Genomic DNA, 19,611 nt, shown 5'->3' with positions numbered 1-19,611 from the left:
AAAAATCACAGACTTGTATTTGGAATAAACTTTATTTTTAGGTGAACAAGTGGAAAACGAGCCATTTGTTGGACTTTTTCTTCGACAGTGAAACTCAAACACTCAGTTGTAGGTCATGTATCTGGGGGTGGCGCTGAACTTGGCGTAGGATTTGATGACCTTGTTTACAGCCTCCAGGAAGTCCTTCTCTGTGGCGATCTTCCTACGAGCCCTGATGGCAAACATACCCGCCTCTGTGCACACACTGCGGATCTCAGCGCCTGACAGAAAACACCTTTATTCAACAACCAGTCTGTTCATACAGTAACATTATGTGAGAACTGCACAAAAAACCCTCAGGTGCCTTGTTGCTGGCTCTCTGAATACACGAGTGTAGCTGCAGGGTGCAGCAGTTTATTAGTTTTAGAAAATCATCACTAACTCTTCCAACTACCACTACTTTATATACTGTAGTTTTCCAACTACAAGGTGCACTTCAAATCCTTTCATTTTCTAAAAAAAATCAACAGTGAGCCTTATAATCTGAAAACTATGGTATATAAACAGTTTGAACAAAACAGCACATTTTGGTTGATTTTCATTGCAACAATACATCTTGTACAGTAAGTTTGTTCATTTCTCCTTGAATGGCACCACATTTATGAAAAACTGTTTTTGGGTTGAGCCTCCATGAAAAACTTGCAGATCTTTTCTGACGAGGACAAACAGCTCATTATCGACTCCGGTTTTGTGTCATTAATTAGGTTGGATGGCTGAGATCTAAAAAGACGAGACATACTGGCAATTTAACAATTTATTTTAACAAACCGGGGCCTAAGTAGCATGTGGAAGAACCATACACAGCCACAATGCCCTTGGGAACGCACTGCTGTAGGACGGCATCCCATTCATTCTAATGAAAATGTGACCAGTAGGTGTTATGTTTGGGATTGTCCCCAGAGGCGTATTCAGCCTCTAAGATCTTGGGGTTTAACGGAAGTTTTCATTTTTAGAGCAACAGAATGTAAATGCTGCACTCGCGCTTGCTAGGTGCCACACGTGTCGACATGCACCGGTGGTCATGAGCCCCCAACGATGACGATTTCTTGTTCGGCTGATCTCAGCGTGGAGTTTGCACTGCACAGAAGTTTAAAACTGGCTAAAGTTTTGCTCGTTGTCTTCGTCTAGCTCGTTTTCCCTCAAATTACCTCGAATGACCAAACATTTTATCAGCACCTTTCAAATAATACGCCCAAGAAAGCAGAACTGTGATCATTAGCATTAGTTCCTGTTTCACATCGGTTCTTCTGAAATCTGTGTTGGTCACGTGACCCATGAGAATTAAACTCCAGTGGCCACAAGCTGCACTACGCTACAAGAGAAAAGTAAAGAAGGACGAGGCTCCTCTTTGATGAAGAGCTGTTTGATGGTGGGAGGTGTCCCCGTGGACTAAAAGTTGTGCAACATAGACAAACAAATCACCTGCTGTTTCACACAGAGTCTGTATTTGATCATATACAGGTAAGACACTGACTATTCATCCCATTTGGATCTAAGAAGTAAAACTTTTGTTTTGACAAAGGACCGGAGAAAAACTGCGAGTCTTACCGGTGCTGTTGGGACAGAGACGAGCCAGAAGCTCAAATCGAATGTCCCTCTCCACACTCATGGAGCGGGCGTGGATCTTAAATATGTGGGTCCGACCCTGCGACACAACACAAAACATTTTTAAACGTTATTAATCTAAGCACTAAACGATAAATACAAACACATGAGGACAATAAACCAGCTTTATGAACCACCACTTGAAATATTCTGATGAATTTATAAAATGACCTCTAGATCAGGCAGGCTGAACTCGATCTTCCTGTCCAGACGTCCTGGTCGCATCAGGGCCGGGTCCAGAGTGTCGGGTCTGTTGGTGGCCATCAGCACTTTGATGTTGCCTCGAGGGTCAAAGCCATCAAGCTGGTTGATGAGCTCCAGCATGGTCCTCTGGACTTCGTTGTCGCCACCAGCACCGTCGTCAAAACGAGCACCTGGCAAGTTCAACAAACAGGCGGAATAATAAATAAATATATTTATTTTTTCTGTCCCAATAAAAGGCAAACACTGAGCACATGACATGAGAACTTAATGACTACTTTTGAAAGACAACACAAAGACGTTCTAGGCAGGAAGTCGTACCCCCAATAGCATCGATTTCATCAAAGAAGATCAGACAGGCCTTCTTCGTCCTGGCCATCTCGAACAGCTCCCGCACCATCCTGGCCCCCTATGAACACGAAGAACCAGACACAGACTCTTAATGTAGACCACTACTCCAAACATGAACTCAAGCCTTTCACTAGAGAGCTCACCTCGCCCACATACTTCTGCACCAGCTCAGAGCCGATGACTCTGATGAAGCAGGCGTCGGTTCGGTTGGCCACCGCCCGGGCGCACAACGTCTTTCCAGTGCCAGGGGGCCCAAACAGCAGCACACCTTTAGGGGGCTCAATACCCAGATTGACAAATCTCTCAGGCTGGTGAAAAGAACAAATACAAATCATTAAAAAACACAGTTTAAGTACACAAGCAAATAAGAAAATTGAGATTTTAAACAAAAACTAATGAGCAGCTTTGATTTTATTGTATTTTAAGAACCGTGCTAGTTTGGTACGTAGCCTAAAGCCGTCACTGTTAACTGGCTTTCATCTTACCTAAAAAAGGACTTTTTATGTTTCTAATCTAGAGTTTTCAATCAGCAGAACCAAAAATGCACTTTGGGGTTCCACAAGGATCAGTTCTCGATCCTCCTTTCTTGGACCTATTCTTCTGCCTAGTTCTTATATTTTATTTTCCTATGAAGTTCCATCAATTTATTAGTTAACAGCATGAGTCAAAGTTACTGCAAGATGTCCAGAAACTTCTTGTAGAAGTGTAACAGCATGTCTATGTCACAGTAGGGTATTGTACAGACCTACATATTTAAAGATTTATTAACCTTTATTTAACCAGACAAATCCCACTGAGATCATAGATCTCTTGACGGGGAGTCCTGGGCCTGAAGGCAGCCGGACATGCACATTTTTGGACTAACAGCATGTTTTTAGAATATGAGGGTCATGGTTTGGTACAGCAGCAAAGAAGAACAAATAGAAGTTTGTTTAAAAACATTAACAGACAATAATACTCTCAGCAGGAAAGACATAAAGCCCACCCTTATAAGTGTGGCTGGTCTAAGGCAGTGGTTCCCAATCCTGGTCCTTGAGGAACACCATCCTGCATGTTTTTGTTGTTTCCTGCTTTGACACACCTGATTTGAATGGATGGGTTATTAACAGGCTTCTGCAGAACCCGAGGAAGTAATTAAATTTCTGTATCAGGTGTGTTGTACCAGGAGAACAATTAAAACATGCAGGATGGTGTTCCTCAGGGATCAGGGTTGGGAACTAGCCATGTACAGCAAAGTAGGATATGTCAGTCAACAAGGTCAGCATAAAATAAAGTCACATTTTTCTTTTTCATCCAGTTTCAACTACACACAGGCCATGTGTCAAATGATAAATATTGATAAACTCCAGAAAGTTATACGTCTTTAAAAATATTACTAACATAATTAGAACCTTTTCCAATGTTAAAATGTGAAACTCACACTTGGCTTTTCAGACAGTGAGTGCTTGTGTGGCAAAACTCACTCTTCACATCAGAGATATGGAAAAAATATGCAAATGAATCAACTAAATGTTGATTACATGACACATCTGCTTGCCATAAAACACCCCTCAATCCTCTCAGCAGCAGCTGGAGTTTCCTCCACACATTAACCAAAAGGCAGGTCTTTAAGCTTCTCTGCTCACGTTGCTGTAGAGTACTTGGGACAGTATTTTCCTCGGCTTCTTTTCTAGTCTTCACCCCTACTTTCTAAGATGGAGACCAAACTAAGATACTTAGACAAGACAGTTATTCACCCGTAGCGTAGGCTTCTCTGAAACAGCACGACACAGAAATCTTGGAATCCTCTTGAAGAACTGTTTCACTTTGGAAAGCTTCACAAACATCTTTCTATTGCTTCAAAATCTTAAATATCAAGATGGTTTGAATAATTTCAGACCAGATCATTTTATTACACTCCGACGTGGCATTTGTTTCAAAATCATCGTGTGTATTTCTTAATAAAGCTATAAATCCTACAGACACTTTCAATCTTTAGACGTTTCAGTGATGCTTTTTAAGTTTTTGACTGGACCTTAATTTGCGAACTAAGTAAACGTGCTAGAAAAAGAAAATGTTTCTACCATGAGACAAGGAGGACGTGTTTTATTTTATGGCGACTGTCAACACTCACATGGAGCAACGGAGTCTCGACCACCTCTCTCAGCTTCTCAATCTGCTCCTTACAACCACCGACATCACTGTAAGTCACATCCGGCTTCTCCTCCACCTGCAGAACACAGAAAACAAAAAGCAGTCACTAAAAGTACAATTGTTTCACTACTAATTGCTGCTGCCTCAAATATATGACGCATGGCACTGACCACCGAGCTACCAGTGTCACATTTACTTCTAAACGTTTGTCCTTAAAACCTATACTTTTCATGAACAAGTCAATCACTATTTCAAACTTTATGCAGGAGTTCTCGTGCACACCTGCATCATTGTGACGGTGGGATCAATTTTGGGAGGCAGGGGGATGTGGATCTGATATTTGTTCCTGTCAACTCTGGAAAAAAACAGACCAAATGTAGCCGATTTAGATTTTTTTCAAACATTGTACATTAGCCTTGTCGTGACGTGGAACAGTTTAAATGTTGCAGCTGCCCCACCCGACTCTCATGCCCTCCTCGATGTCAGTCGGAGCCACCTGGTCACTCAGGTCCACCACAAACTTAGCAAACTGTTTGACGTTTATGATATATTTTGGATCTTCCGAGTCTGCATTGATGATCTTCGTGCATCTATTTAAAGAACAAGTGAAAGTTGAGACAAGGAGCAAAGAAAACATTTATCTGCAAGTATATTTTATCATGCTACAATACGCTTTACTTAGTAACAGCATGAATGTTACATTTGTTTTTAATACAAAATAATAACAGAAAAATCAATAATGAATTTGTAAAAAAAACTTTATTCTTCACCAGAACAACTAACACTACAGACAAACGCACAGGAAAAAACATTATTGTCGCTACATCTTTGGGGAATAGTACGTATTAATTTTACTGCTCAGAGAGAGAAACACAGCAAAAATACATTTCTCTCAATGTGGAGTTTGTTGTTTATTAACAAAGTTAAAAATACCCACCTCACTTCAAAGCACAGTCCACATACGTAGAATATAATGTGATTATCTGGAGTAAGAGTAACTAATCCTAACAAGATAAAAATCCTAACAAGATAAAAATACTGCCAGACAGTATAATAACAGCTACACTTGACAAGTGAAGTCAGGTTTTCTAATTGTGGAAATGGGCACAGTCACGTAAAAAAGTTGGAGTTAACACCACATGACATCAATAAAGCACATGTAGCAATAACTTAGTAAAACTGTGCGTTTTAATAAATCAAAGCACTGCATTTGTATTCTTGAGACAAGTGAGGAATTCCAAGTTTAATTCCTTTAAATGTATTTCTAGTTGTTTTTAAAAACCGCACTACATAAAGAACATAAAAATGTTATTGGTATATATACCGTATTTTCCACCGTACACGTTGCACCGCCCTATATGTTGCATCAGTCCAAATACGTCTAATAAAGTGGAAAAATCCATAAATATGTTGTTTCATCGTATACGTTGCCTCCATTATGCGTCACCGCTGATAACCCGGAAAAGTGGGACGGTGTTGTGCCAAAAATTGATTGGCTGCCAAATGGCGGCCGCGGGAGCGTGTCCGGGAGGACTTTAACAAGATTAAAACTTAAAAACAATTATTTATTTGCTCAAAATTATAGTAAAGGTGTGTCTCAGTTGAACTTTTACTTAATAAATGCACTTAATGGTCAAATTAGCTGCATTTTCAAAAGCCGAACGTGGAAACATTGCCCATTTCTTTGAAATTTAACAAGATAACCACCAAAAAACAATTATTTGTTTGCTCGACTTTATAGCAAAGATGTCTGAGTTGAACTTTTACTTAATAAATGCACTTCAATGGTCAAATCAGCTGCATTTCGCCGGGCGGTGCAGCGAAATCAAGCTGACTGACGGTTCCCCCAGGCAGACGACAGTGGCAGGTTATGGCAAGCCCATTGTGTCATTAATAGCCACTTTTACCTATTACATGACACAACGGTATGCCATACAACTCAAGTGTCATCTACCGGCTGAAAATGGTAGTGTTCAATATTTTCAGTCGGAATGAATGAAAACGGTCAGATCTCAGACAAAAACTGGTTTATAAATATGGAAAAAATCCATAAATACATCGCTTTGGCGTATAAGTCACCGGGCAGGCAAATTATGCAAAAAAAAACTGCGACTTATAGGGCGAAAAATACGGTAGGAACTTGATGAAAACTGGCTAGAAGAGGGAGAGGAGTAAATAGTCATATGACCACAGTATGCAAAGTATTTACCTTGCTACCTGCAGCGGCTGCTCGCTCTGCAGAGTCTGCTTATCAGCAGCCAGATCCCAGAGCGCCGGTGGAGCCAAGCCTGTGTCCGACTCCTTGATGCCTGTCAAAAGAGAACATTACAATCACTGTTTCGCTCACAGCTCCCAACAACAAGTTAAATACACCAAAGTCAAAACTGTTTTTCCACTGGAGTGTTTGTGGTGTCAGAGCAGACCTGTCAGCTCGTTGATCTTTTTGAGAAGTTGCTGAATATCATCTTCCACCTGTTTGATCTGCCTGGAGTAGGTGCTTTGACCCTGGCGAAAGAGACAGGATGCATCAAAATGGGACTAATTCCGATGAAAACTTAGATTTGGTAGTTTAATCCCCCTAAAGGCACAATCAGATGGCGTTTTGTCGTGTAATACTTACGTATGTTTTGAGCAGAGCGATGTCCCCTTCATCCAGAGCTGTGAGGAAATTAAAAACATGAACGAGTTGCTAGCACTGCCAGTAGTTTGTGTGTTGATACTGCAGAATATTTAGCGTTAAATATTTAACATTTATACACATAACTATTTCAAAAGTTTACAATACGAGATGACTTTAGCGACGGATGAAATACATTGTCTGCTAAGAAGCTAAGCTAATACCGGCTAATAAGTAGCTAGTAATGCTAACTGACGCTTCCTTAAAAAGTCGGACATCATATTTTTGTAATTAATAAACCTCTGATAGGTGCGTCTTCCTTCTCGTCTTCTTTAACCTTTCTTTGTTCGTCTCCCAAGTAGTCCGGCATCTTTAATGAATGTCTAAAGTGTGTTGACACGAAGACGCTGAGCTGCTAACCTGTACAATTACACAGCAGCTTTAGAGTTCCGGTTCTTAACGGAAGTGTTAGTCGGAATGATTTGGAAGACGTCCTCGCAGAAGAACGTTGGGACATTTTTTTTAATAATAGAAAAGTTAATACTACTATTATTCTGTTTTAGTATTATAAACCCAAATTATTTATTTTGTTTTAAACTATATCACTTAGATAAAAAAAACAGAGAAATATTAAAAACAGCCAGCGGTGGAACTGTGGACGCGGAACCATCCAAGCCCTCCGCAGGGGACGCCGCTGAGTGCGTTCTCGGATTGGCACTGGCAAAGGGAGGCCCATGTGGAGCGTCAATGAGCGGGCTGTGACCTGAAACGCTTTAGCAAGCTTCCACTTGATAATTTTGTCCTGTGAATGGTTATTTGCACATTTTTTCCAGAATGCTGCTAGAAGCTAAGGACGGTGAAGAGACGGTCGTGTTTAAAGCGGCTGCCGGTAAGCAGCGACACACACTGAGGCCAGAAGACCAAGCTAGCAGAACCACTGCTGTTGTACTTATTAGCATTTAAAACATACAGAAACCATTTAAATAATCTTGAAGGGTAATTGTACACTGTAAAACATCCTATTCGTTTCAAATATTACCTGTTATGTATGACTTGACTTAGAGGTAAATAATTTACCATTAAATTTATACTCGCCCATAATTGTTTTAGCGATTTATTTATGATCTTAAACGACACAAACTAGCTGTCACCTCTTAAAGTTTACACAGTTGACATTTCACACGTTAAATTACATGTGACTGAACACTTGAGTAAAGTCCAAGTTTTGATCTGTTACTGTTTTGTCTTTTAAATTGAAAATAAAGTGGTATTTTTTTACAAGACAGCTGATTTGCAGCATCTACCAACCTGCAGCTCTTGTGGTATGTTCCTACTGGTGTGCAGAGGCCAGGTCCTACAGTGATCTAGGAACAAAGGAAAACTGGTCAAGCCCGTTACGCCCAAGGTGGGCTCTGGGTACATTTCTACATTCGCTGCTTTGTAATTTAGCTGTTTTAGTCAATTCACACCTGTTGAGGTTCTCCTTAGGAGTGACAATAAGATTAGGAATGAGATCATCAGAGGTACAGCACAGGTTGAACAACTGGGAGATCAGACCGAGATGGTTTGGACATGTCCAGAGGAGGGACAGTGGGTAGGAAAAGAGGAGATGCAGTTAGAGAGGACATGGAGGTAGTTGGAGAGAGGACAGAGTGAGGTGGAGGAGGATGACTCGCTGTGGAGACCCCTGAAGAGGGAAACGCTGAAAGAAGAAGAAGGTCACTTCACACCAGTACTTTTTGGGATGTGTAAACAAACTGCCTGTCATGGGTCTCTTTGTACTCAGCCTGCTTTGTACCTACTTACCATGGCAGATGTCCCAGCATCAGTGATTAAATCTACTGAAGTATAATTCTTAATACTGTACCTTTAAGAACAGGTTGATGTTGCCATATGCCTGCTTATACTTAAACCCCTAGCCGCTAATTTTAAACTCTGAAGTCGATCTCTGACCCTAATTTTATCTTTGGACCTTTGGCTCCAATTGCCGAGACATCCATCCATTTATTTTTTTTGTCCTAGTTATCCGTGATCAGGTTATGGAGGCAACAGATCCTGCGGGGAGACCCAGGCATCCCTTCTTGGATGATTGCAAGACTAGAAAGGATATGCACAATTCCTTCAGTGAGTTCTGGGAATGCACTGGGGTCTCCTCCCTGTTGGACATGCCTGGAAAACCTCCAGAGGGAGGTGCCCGGGAGGCATCGTTATCAACTGGATCCACCTCCTTTTAGAACCGTGGACCCAGAGAAGCGGACTCCAAAAGTCTGAATGATTTATTTTATAATGCAAGTATGTCTGGGTAACGGTGCAACAGCAAGTACTGTGAGGGGAAAGAGCAAGTCTGTGAGAGCTTTGAACAAAGTTGAGCCTTGAATTGTTTGGTCCTGGCGTTCATCTGGACGTTACTTTCACATGTATTGTTTTTCTAAACATCGTTCTTCACCAAGTACTTGATGTAAGTTACAGAGCTGTCCCAAACCTTCATGCTGCTTCTACTGGACCACAAACTGTGAAGAAAGTCTCATTCTTCATTCATCATAAACTATGTTCTTCTCAGACAATTGGAAGTTAGTTGCCAACAGGAAACGACAAAATCAAAACCCATCCGAAGCAGCGTATAGACTTTGTGTTGATGCAGGGATATGTCCTCGTAGCACAATGGTTTTCTCTGGTGAATTCAATATCAGTGGCTTTTTTGTATTTAACTACAACCTGGAGAAATTGTAAATGGACTGTACTTATACAGCTCCTTTCGCTCTAATCAAGACACTCAAAGCTCTTTACTACACAATGTGTGCCTCATTTATCACATTCCTACACCGATGGGACACACATCAGAGAAAATGAGGGGTTCAGTGTCTTGCCCAGGGACACTTCAGCATGTGACTGCTGGTGGAATCGAACCCCCAACTCTCCCATTGGAGGACGACTGCTCTAACCACTCAGCCACAGCCGCCCCACAAACCTCTGAGCACATTTTTGGACAAAGTTAAAATAAGTGTAGATGATGCCAAGTGTTAGTCATGGTAACTTGTTACAGAGAAATGGTTACATCTGTAGGACAGAGGTTTATTACAGGACACTATAGTTCATGTATTATCTTTAATATAGAGGGAAAAAATGGAGTGACCAAAATACTTTTCATTTTAAAGAACTAATTGGTATAAAATGTCTTTATTTCAAAATGCTTGTCAGACTGAGCTTTGCTGTCGTCCACAGCATCTGTGCAGGTTCTGGTGGAGCCCGTGGGCCGCTGGTTTGAGGCGTACATTCGGAGGAGAAACAGGAACTTGTCGGCCTCGTTTCAAGAACTGGAAGAGGAAGAGGAGTCGTCAGAGGATGAGGAGGATGAGGAACTTCAGCTTGAGGAGCACCCCATGCTCCGAACTCTTGACCCTAAAGATTGGAAGGTATCTGAGAGAGAAGTTTAAAATATTTTGTAGTTTTCTCGTTTCATTCATGTTTTTTTTTAATCGTCGAAAGGCAGACGTGTCATGGTGTAGCCCGAGTCCATCTGTCCGTCTGTAAACTTTGTCTTGTCTCGCCTTTAACTTCTGATCCGCTCAAGATAATTGAACATAACTTTACACACATGCATCGTCACCAGACGGACTGTCATACATTTTTCATCGCCTCAGCTTTAAGGTCAAGGTCACAAATCAAGGTCAACGGTTATACAAGGTCTTTGCTTGTCTGGGCCATTGCTAGGGCTGGGCGATGTATCGATATTTAAAAAGTATCAATATAATTTAATTCACAATATAAAACAAACCTATATTGATGTAAAACAATATAGTCAAGTCGTCAGATTTATTTATAGAGCACATTTAAAACAGGAACTGTTACCAAAGTGCTTAACAAAAATATCACATCATCAAATGAAAAGTAGCAAGATATATTTACAGCACATGGAATAAAAATATAAAACCAAAAACATAATTAGAAACAATGAAATACTAAATCAGATCACGTTGTGTCAAAAGTCAAGGAAATAATAACAAAAAGCATAAACTCAGTCAGAAACAATGAAATACTAAATCAGGTCAGATGACCTTGTGTTAAATAGGAATAATAATAAAAGCATAAACAGAATCAGCATCAATGAAAAACTAGATCTAAAGCTGATCACCCTGTGTTAAATGTCAGTGAGTACAGATGTGTCAGTGAGTACAGGTGTGTTTTTAGGAGAGATTTAAAGGCAGAGACTGAGGTGTCCTGTCGAATGTTGATGGGCAGATTGTTCCAAAGTTTAGGGCCCACGACTGAGAACGCTCGATCTCCTCTGAGCTTCAGCTGGTTTTTGGTACGGCCAAAAGCAGCTGGTCTGATGATCTCAAAGCCCGAGAAGGAGTATAAGGATGAAGAAGGTCAGAGAGGTATGATGGTGCAAGGCCGTTAATGCACTTGAAAGTCAGCAGGAGAATTTTAAAATCAACTGTGACACGTACAGGAAGCCAGTGAAGAGAGGACAGAACCAGAGTAATGTGCTCAAACCTGTGAGTTCCTGTTAAAAGCCGAGCTGCAGCATTTTGTACGAGCTGGAGACGTGAAAGTGAAGCCTGACTAACCCCAACATAAAGTGAGCTAGAGTTTGATTAAAGTGGACTAAACAGGGCTGGTGTGAATGCACCCTAAGAAGCAGATCAAGGTTCTGGAGTGGCCTAGCCAGTCTCCAGACCTAAAACCTATAGAAAATCTTTGGAGGGAGCTCAGACTCCGTGTTTCTCAGCGACAGCCCAGAAACCTGGATGATCTAGAGAAGATCTGTGGAGGAATGGATCAAAATCTCTGCTGCAGTGAACCTGGTGAAACACTACAGGAAACATTTGACCTCTGTAACTGCAAACAAAGACTACTGTACCAAATATTAACACTGATTTTCACAGGTGTTCAAATACTTACTTTCCTCTCTGTATATATATATTTTTTTCTTTCCATAAAGTAATAACAAAAATATATTTCTGAGTCAAAGCTTTGTCCCAGTTGTCACAGCTTAACAAAGCTGTAACTGCACAGAACAAATGTCTCAAAAATAAAAGTTTTTTTGTCTTGCATAACAAAAGCTGAAACACAGCTGTGCACTTATAATTTATACAGAAAACATACAGAGCAAATATAATGAAAAGTTGCTATTTGCTCTTTAAAACGTCTGATTCTAATGACGTATATTCATTAACCTTTATTATTCTTTATTAACAAACTGTTAGAAAGCCCACATTGTTGGCTTCTTTACTGACCTCGGTTCTGTTTGGTTAGGGCTAATTTTTTTCTTCTGAATTTCATAGTTCCTATGCTCTTGAATGCACCATGGCTGTTCAGACGCTAGTGAGAACACACCGCTCTGTAAAGTGCAGAGCTCAGTTGGAGGTTTTTTCTCTCTCTCTTGACATGGACGGAGTGTTGTTGTTCAAGATTGTTTGTGCTTTACTGGATTAATCACCCTAAACTGGATATTTGTCTCCGTGTTCTTTAATGGGAAGACAACTTCACACCAGTTCATTTCCTTTAGAACACCAAACCTCTCCTTTGTAGCAGCTACCGTCATTTTCACACCGATCAGGAATTTAAAGTGGCTCTTCCACTGCGAGTCAACAAAGACGTATGTGCAGATGCTTTCTAGTCTTCAGCTGCAGCAAGCGGCAGGGGAGGGGCTGGGTTAGTATTCTGTGAGGGCGAGGGGAGAGGTGGCCTGAAGACGCAGACTGGGAGATCAACTGGTGGATAACTGCGTAGAGTATAAGACTATATAGTTTTATATTGATATAGTCTCATTTTATATCACGTTTGAAATCATCTCGATATTTTTAAAATATCGCGATATTGCCCAGCCCTGTTGGTGCGCCATCTAATGCTACATGCAGGTTGAAACAAGTATTTTACTTGTCATAAAATGTTTATATTTTTCCTTAACTATGGACATTTTAATTAATTATATTCCTTATAATTATCTACAGGTCCTTCTCCAAAAAATTATCATATTGTGATAAAGGTCATTATTTTCCATAATGTAATGATAAAAATTAAACTTTCATATATTTCAGATTCATTGCACACCAACTGAAATATTTCAGGTCTTTAATTGTTTTAATACTGATGATTATGGCATACAGCTCATGAAAACCCAAAATGCCTGTCCCAAAAAATTAGCATATCATGAAAAGGTTCTCTAAACAAGCTATTAACCTAACCATCTGAATCAACGACGTAACTCTAAACACCTGCAAAAGATTCCTGAGGCTTTTAAAAACTCCCAGCCTTGTTCATTACTCAAAACCACAATCATGGGTAAGACTGCCGACCTGACTGCTGTCCAGAAGGCCATCATTGACACCCTCAAGCAAGAGGGTAAGACACAGAAAGAAATTGCTGAACAAATAGGCTGTTCCCAGAGTGCTGTATCAAGGCACCTCAGTGGGAAGTCTGTGGGAAGGGAAAAGTGTGGCAGAAAACGCTGCACAACGAGAAGAGGTGACCGGACCCTGAGGAGGATTGTGGAGAAGGGCCGATTCCAGACCTTGGGGGACCTGCGGAAGCAGTGGACTGAGTCTGGAGTAGAAACATCCAGAGCCACCGTGCACAGGCGTGTGCAGGAAATGGGCTACAGGTGCCACATTCTCCAGGTCAAGCCACTTTTGAACAAGAGACTGCGTCAGAAGCGCCTGACCTGGGCTACAGTGAAGCAGCACTGGACTGTTGCTCAGTGGTCCAAAGTACTTTTTTCGGATGAAAGCAAATTTTGCATGTCATTCGGAAATCAAGGTGCCAGAGTCTGGAGGAAGACTGGGGAGAAGGAAATGCCAAAATGCCAGAAGTCCAGTGTGAAGCACCCACAGTCAGTGATGGTCTGGGGTGCCATGTCAGCTGCTGGTGTTGGTCCACTGTGTTTTATCAAGGGCAGGGTCAATGCAGCTAGCTATCAGGAGATTTTGGAGCACTTCATGCTTCCATCTGCTGAAAAGCTTTATGGAGATGAAGATTTCATTTTTCAGCACGACCTGGCACCTGCTCACAGTGCCAAAACCACTGGTAAATGGTTTACTGACCATGGTATTACTGTGCTCAATTGGCCTGCCAACTCTCCTGACCTGAACCCCATAGAGAACCTGTGGGATATTGTGAAGAGAAAGTTGAGAGACGCAAGACCCAACACTCTGGATGAGCTTAAGGCCGCTATCGAAGCATCCTGGGCCTCCATAACACCTCAGCAGTGCCACAGGCTGATTGCCTCCATGCCACGCCGCATTGAAGCAGTCGTTCATGCAAAAGGATTCCCGACCAAGTATTGAGTGCATAACTGAACATGATTATTTGAAGGTTGGCGTTTTTTGTATTAAAAACACTTGTCTTTCATTGGTGGGATGAAATATGCTAATTTTTTGGGACAGGCATTTTGTGTTTTCATGAGCTGTATGCCATAATCATCTGTATTAAAACGAAAGTTACGTATGTAACTACGGTTCTATGAATCCCGGATGACCGCCAGAGGGCGGTGCTGAAAGCACTGAATGTTCCCTTCGCGCATGCGCTGATTCGAGTAATAATACCAACGGAGTCACAGGTGTGACACGGATGACCAATCAGAGGCTATATAGCCCGACGTCATCCGCTGCTCTGCTCCTACAGAATCTTCTCGCGAAACGCAAGGATTCTGAGTGACGGAGAAGCTCTGGCGGTCATCCGGGATTCATAGAACCGTAGTTACATACGTAACTTTCGTTCTATTTCATCCCTCCTGACCGCCAGAGGGCGGTGCTGAAAGCACTGAATGACTAATATCAACGATGTCACAAGGAATTCTAACACCTACCTCACTGAGGAGGCCCAGAGGACCCTTGTAGAAGAACCTGACCCAGGGGATGAGGGGTGGCCACGTTAACTCTATAAAATCTGGTGAACGTGCTTGGGGAAGCCCATGATGCAGCAGCACATATTGCTTCCAGCGGAACCCCTCTCAGGGCAGCCCAGGAAGCGGAGACGCTCCTGGTAGAGTGAGCCTTCAAGCCGACCGGCAGGGAGCCGGGCCCTGCAGCATAGGCGTGGCAGATGACGTCCACGATCTAGTGGGAGAGGCGCTGTTTGGAAAGAGGACAGCCTAACCTAGGGCCTCCATAACACACAAACAGCTGGTCTGAATGTCTTATCACGGCAGTAGCTGCAACATATGCCTCCAGTGCCCTTACCGGGCACAATAATGCAGACCCCTCACCAGGCGCAGGCTGAAAACGTGCCAGCCTCAACGGTTGGTTAGAGTGAGAGTGAGATAACACCTTTGGTACGAATGCAATGTTTGGCCACAAGGTAACACACGAGCCCTCAGGGCCCCACCTGAGACATGAGGGGCTGATTGAGAGAGCATGTAGCTCGCTGACCCTCTTTGCTGAGGTAATAGCCAACAAAAAAGCCGTCTTACATGAAAGCCACTTGAGGTCCGCCTGCGACAGAGGCTCGAAAGGAGGACGGCACAGAGCTTCGAGAACCAAGGGAAGGTCCCAACCTGGTGCTCGTGGAGCTGTCGGCGGGTGTGACCTACGGGCACCACGCAGAAAAAGAGAGACTAGATTATGGCTCCCTACCGTACAGCCATCAATGCCAGCGTGATTAGATGATATTGCCGCTACATAAACTTTAAGCGTCGAAGGACAGCGACCCTTACCAAGTAGAGACTGGAGAAACTCCAGAATGGTGGGTATTGTACAGGAGACTGGATCCTTGTTGTGATCCGAACACCATTGGGAAAACAGGCGCCACCTGTTTTCGTACTGCTGACGAGTAGAGGGTGCCCTGGCGCCCAGGATGGTGCGTCTGACGGGGCTCGAAACTCCAGTCAGCTGCTGTCCTAGCCTTGCAGTGGCCACACCCACAGCCGAAGACGTTGAGGATTGGGGTGCCATATCAGTCCCCCCAACTGAGACAGCAAGTCCCTTCTGGTCGGAAGACACCATGGGACGCCCTGACATAGACTTCGTAGCAGTGGGAACCATGGTCGCGCTGGCCAATACGGAGCCACCAGCAGCATCCTGTGGCCCTCCTCGAGGACTCTCTGAAGGGTTGGCCAAATTAGAGAAAGGGGTGGAAAGGCATATAGAAGGACCCTTGGCCAAGGATGAGCCAATGCGTCCTGGCCTAGCGCACCCGACGCCCCCGTAAGAGAGTACCATAGGGGACACTGAGTCGACTCTTCCGTCGCAAACAGGTCTATCTCTGCCTGACCAAAACGGTCCCAGATCATCAGCACTATGTCTCTGTGGAGGGACTACTCTCCCGGAGGGGACTCTTGGCGGGAGAGAAAATCTGCGACCTGATTGTGTCGCCCTGGCAAGTACGTTGCCCGCAGGGTGGACAGGCGAGGAGAGGCCCATTCCAGGAGCTCTCTGGACACACTCAGAAGTTGTGCTGACCTGGTGCCCCCCTGATGGTTGATGTGGTAGACAACAGAGGTGTTGTCTGACCGAACAAGTACATGCCTCCCTTCCAGGTGAGGCAGGAAGTGCCTGAGTGCCAAGTGCACTGCACGCAGCTCCAGCACATTTATATGCTTGGAATGGTCTCTTTGACCCCAGCGGCCCTGAACCGCTCTGCGTTGCCATACAGCCCCCCATCCCATGGAGCTGGCATCCGTCGTGACCACTTCCCTGCGACACACTACCACTCCCATGGGGACACCCCTGGACAAATAATCTTCGTCCCTCCATGGAGTCATGGCATGAAGACATGACCACGTCACTGCGAGCTTGCGATGCCTGTGCAGCCTGGCATCCAGGCGAAAGCTGTTGAGCCACCTCTGCAAGGGGCGAAGTGACAGCAGGCCTAAGGGCACCACCCGAGTGACTGATGTCAGCTTGCCGAGTAGTTGCAGGAAGGCAACATAGGGGAGCTGCTTGCCCAGCCTGAACCGATTGACCAGCTGGAGTATGCCAGCCACCCTTTGAGCGGATGGGCGAGCTCTCATTGAAGATGAATCCAGAACCACCCCAAGAAAGGTGGTCGTCTGGGAAGGGATCAGGCAGCTCTTCTCCAGGTTGACATTGAGGCCCAACTGGGACATATGAGCGAGCAGGCGGTTTGTGTCGTGAAAGGCACAGGCCTGAGACGGGGCGCAGAGAAGCCAATCGTCTAAGTACGGCAGAATCTTCACTCCGCAGGCCTGCAGAGGAGAGAGGGCTGCCTTCACGCACCGAGTGAACACCCTTGGGGAGAGAGAGAGCCCGAATGGAAGTACCCGGAACTGCCAGTGGTGACCCCGATAGGCAAACCTGAGAAAGCGGCGATGTTCTGCCGCAATAGGCACATGAAAATATGCATCCTTCAGGTCTACAGACGTGAACCATTCCTCCCTCGTGACAGCTTGAAGGACTTCTGCTGTTGTGAGCATGCGGAAGGGCAGCTCCTTTAGGTACTGGTTGAGTCCCCTCAGGTCTAAAATGGGACGAAACCCGCCCGTCTTCTTTTGCACAAGGAAGTAAGTCGAGTAATAGCCCCTGGGTTGTTGCAGAGGGTCCACTGCCTCTATTGCGCCCTTGGCCAGGAGGGCGGAAAGTTCCTGGTCTAGTGCTTGAGCTTTCACCGGGTCGGCGATTACAGTCATCTTGACCCGGCCTGAGATACGAGGCCGCCGTCGGAACTGTAGCCGGTAACCATGGGTCAGAGTGGCAACCACCCATGGGTCCACGGCGTGAGCAACCCAATAGCTGAGCTGCTGGTGGGAGAAATATCCGACGGTCGGCCTGATGGCATCACCGTCTCCCTCCACGCCCCCTAGGGGCCGTGGGAGGGCGGCAGCCAGAGTCCCTGGTCCGAGCCTGCCCAGCTGGTCGGTGGACCAACCCACGAAAGCTCCTGCTGGGCCTTTGCTGAACCGCATGAGGGTAAGGACCACCCGGCCAGTTATGACCCCCAGGCGGCGGCTGCATGCTGGAGCCAGCCGACAGGCACCTTGGATGCCGAGGAGGTGGAGGGGGCATTGGCCTGCTAAGGCTCGAAAATTGCTGCCTTCTCTGTCGTGCCTGGACAGTCCGTTCCAGTGCTTCCAAGGCAGCCGAACCGAACAACTCCCCCGGCACCACTGGGACATTACGGAGGGCTCTACGGCATGGCTCAGTCAATGCTGACTGCGCTAACCAGACCTGTCGGCGAGCTTGGACCAAGGAGGACATCACACGCCCAAGCTCCCTCGTCATTAGTGCAAAGGCCTGAAGCGCTGCATCGTTAAAGCCCATCGCTGCTGTCGCACCACTAGTCCCCTGAAGGGACGCGGAGAGGGCAAGCATTAGGTGTGCCAAGGAATTACCTAGGCGGCCAGCACGCGCTCCGGCAGCATAGGCTCTGCAGAGGAATTCATCCGTGACACGACACTGAGCTCGTGGGCACCGAACATGACTGCGCAGAGCTTCATCTGGTGACACGATGAGAGAGGCAACAGCAGGTTCTATCGCTGGCATGCGATCCAAGCCTGCTGCAGCCGGCTCATGCATGGCCGCCAACACTCTGCCATCTGCAGAGAGGCGCGCAAAGGCCTTGGGGTCCCGCCAGCAACCATGCAACTCCCTCAGGAACTCTTCTGATGGAGGGACAGAAAAGGAAGGAGGGGTCAGTCCGCGCCTGAAGAAGGCACTTCCAAGGGTGGACGCCTCTGGTTGCGGGACGTCCAGCTGCAGTTGTCTCAGGGCCATACGCATGATGTCCTGCATCGAGCCGTCACCCGACCCACTAACTGCACTCCGAGAAGAAGAGAGTGAAGCTGTCTCTGAGACTCGAGATGAATGCCCGTCCTCCTCACCTAAAAAGTGAGAGGCAGAGGCAGCCAAGGATAGCACATCCTCCTCCACAGCCAGTTCAGGCATGGGTGGGGAGGAGAGTCCAGTTGCTGCCACTGGTTCAGTTCCCAGTTGGTGTACCTGAAAAAGGGACTTCATCTCCGCTAATTCAGCGGAGAGCTGCTCCACCCTTGTGGAGAGGCCCCTATCAGACCTGGCTCGCTTCTTCCCAGGAGGGGCCACAGAGACTGCGGCCTCAGTCCGGCGCTTCGAGCGCCTAGGTGGAGCCTCCTGCCCAGAAGGCGGGAGGTCATCGCCGAGTTTGGGGCGAAACTGGGCCAGCCGGGCCACCCTCACAGCATGCGACATGAAGCTGCAATTCATGCAGGGGTTCTCTGACAGGGCATCCACCAGATGGTCATGTCCAAGGCAGGCAGGACACAGGTCGTGACCGTCATCTATCTGGAGCATGGCTCCACAGACTGTACAGCAGTGAGAGCCGTCCATGCTCCTTACCCAGCTATGCCCAAGATATTCAGAGGGGCTAGCACCACTAGCTCAGCTGGTAAAGAGGACAATTGGGAGAGGGGGCGCGAACGCTCGCCTTCACCAATCAAAACAAGGCCAAAACTCAGAGAGGCTAGCACCGCTAGCTCAGCTTTTAAGAGGACAATTGGGAGAGGGGGTGAGAACACTCGCCTTCACCACTTAAAACAAGGTTAGAACTCAGAGAGGCTAGCACCACTAGCTCAACTGGTAAAAGAGGACAATTGGGAGAGGGGGCGCGAACGCTCGCCTTCACCAATGAAAACAAGGTTAGAACTCAGAGAAGCTAGCATCACTAGCTCAACTGGTAAAAGAGGACAATTGGGAGAGGGGGTGAGAACACTCGCCTTCACCAATTAAAAC

General features: G+C 45.4%; 2 protein-coding genes across 2 annotated transcripts in view; one reads left to right on the top strand and one right to left on the bottom strand.

Moving 5' to 3' along the window:
- Positions 1–13: 13 nt before the first annotated feature.
- On the bottom strand, positions 14–7,407 carry psmc2 (proteasome 26S subunit, ATPase 2). The gene is made up of 12 exons (XM_037695811.1): positions 7,247–7,407; positions 6,950–6,987; positions 6,753–6,834; positions 6,539–6,638; positions 4,788–4,919; positions 4,612–4,684; positions 4,310–4,405; positions 2,340–2,504; positions 2,167–2,254; positions 1,816–2,018; positions 1,588–1,684; positions 14–260 (listed from the first exon to the last, which is right to left on the bottom strand). Exons 1-12 carry the CDS (start codon positions 7,314–7,316, stop codon positions 103–105), a joined length of 1,302 nt encoding a protein of 433 aa, XP_037551739.1. The 5' UTR covers positions 7,317–7,407; the 3' UTR covers positions 14–102.
- Positions 7,408–7,648: 241 nt separating this feature from the next.
- Positions 7,649–19,611, top strand: part of dnajc2 (DnaJ (Hsp40) homolog, subfamily C, member 2) — a 34,364-nt gene continuing 22,401 nt past the window's right edge. The window contains exons 1-2 of the mRNA XM_037695808.1: positions 7,649–7,835; positions 10,169–10,359. Coding sequence (XP_037551736.1) covers positions 7,781–7,835; positions 10,169–10,359 — 246 coding nt within the window. The 5' untranslated portion in view covers positions 7,649–7,780. The remainder of the gene's footprint in view (positions 7,836–10,168; positions 10,360–19,611) is intronic.

Source organism: Nematolebias whitei, chromosome 22 (genome assembly GCF_014905685.2).
Source record: "Nematolebias whitei isolate Nwh7 chromosome 22, NemWhi1, whole genome shotgun sequence".
Lineage (NCBI taxonomy): Eukaryota > Metazoa > Chordata > Actinopteri > Cyprinodontiformes > Rivulidae > Nematolebias > Nematolebias whitei.
Note: the sequence above shows the minus strand (reverse complement) of the source record. Positions and strands in the feature narration are given on the sequence as shown.

Excerpts from the sequence above, each read along its gene's own strand:
- psmc2 (XM_037695811.1), bottom strand. The coding sequence starts at position 7,316 with ATGCCGGACTACTTGGGAGACGAACAAAGAAAGGTTAAAGAAGACGAG. Across the intron at positions 6,988-7,246 it reads GGAAGACGCACCTATCAGAG|CTCTGGATGAAGGGGACATC; the intron begins GTTTATTAATTA and ends ATTTCCTCACAG. Across the intron at positions 4,920-6,538 it reads CAGCCGCTGCAGGTAGCAAG|ATGCACGAAGATCATCAATG; the intron begins GTAAATACTTTG and ends TTCTTTAAATAG.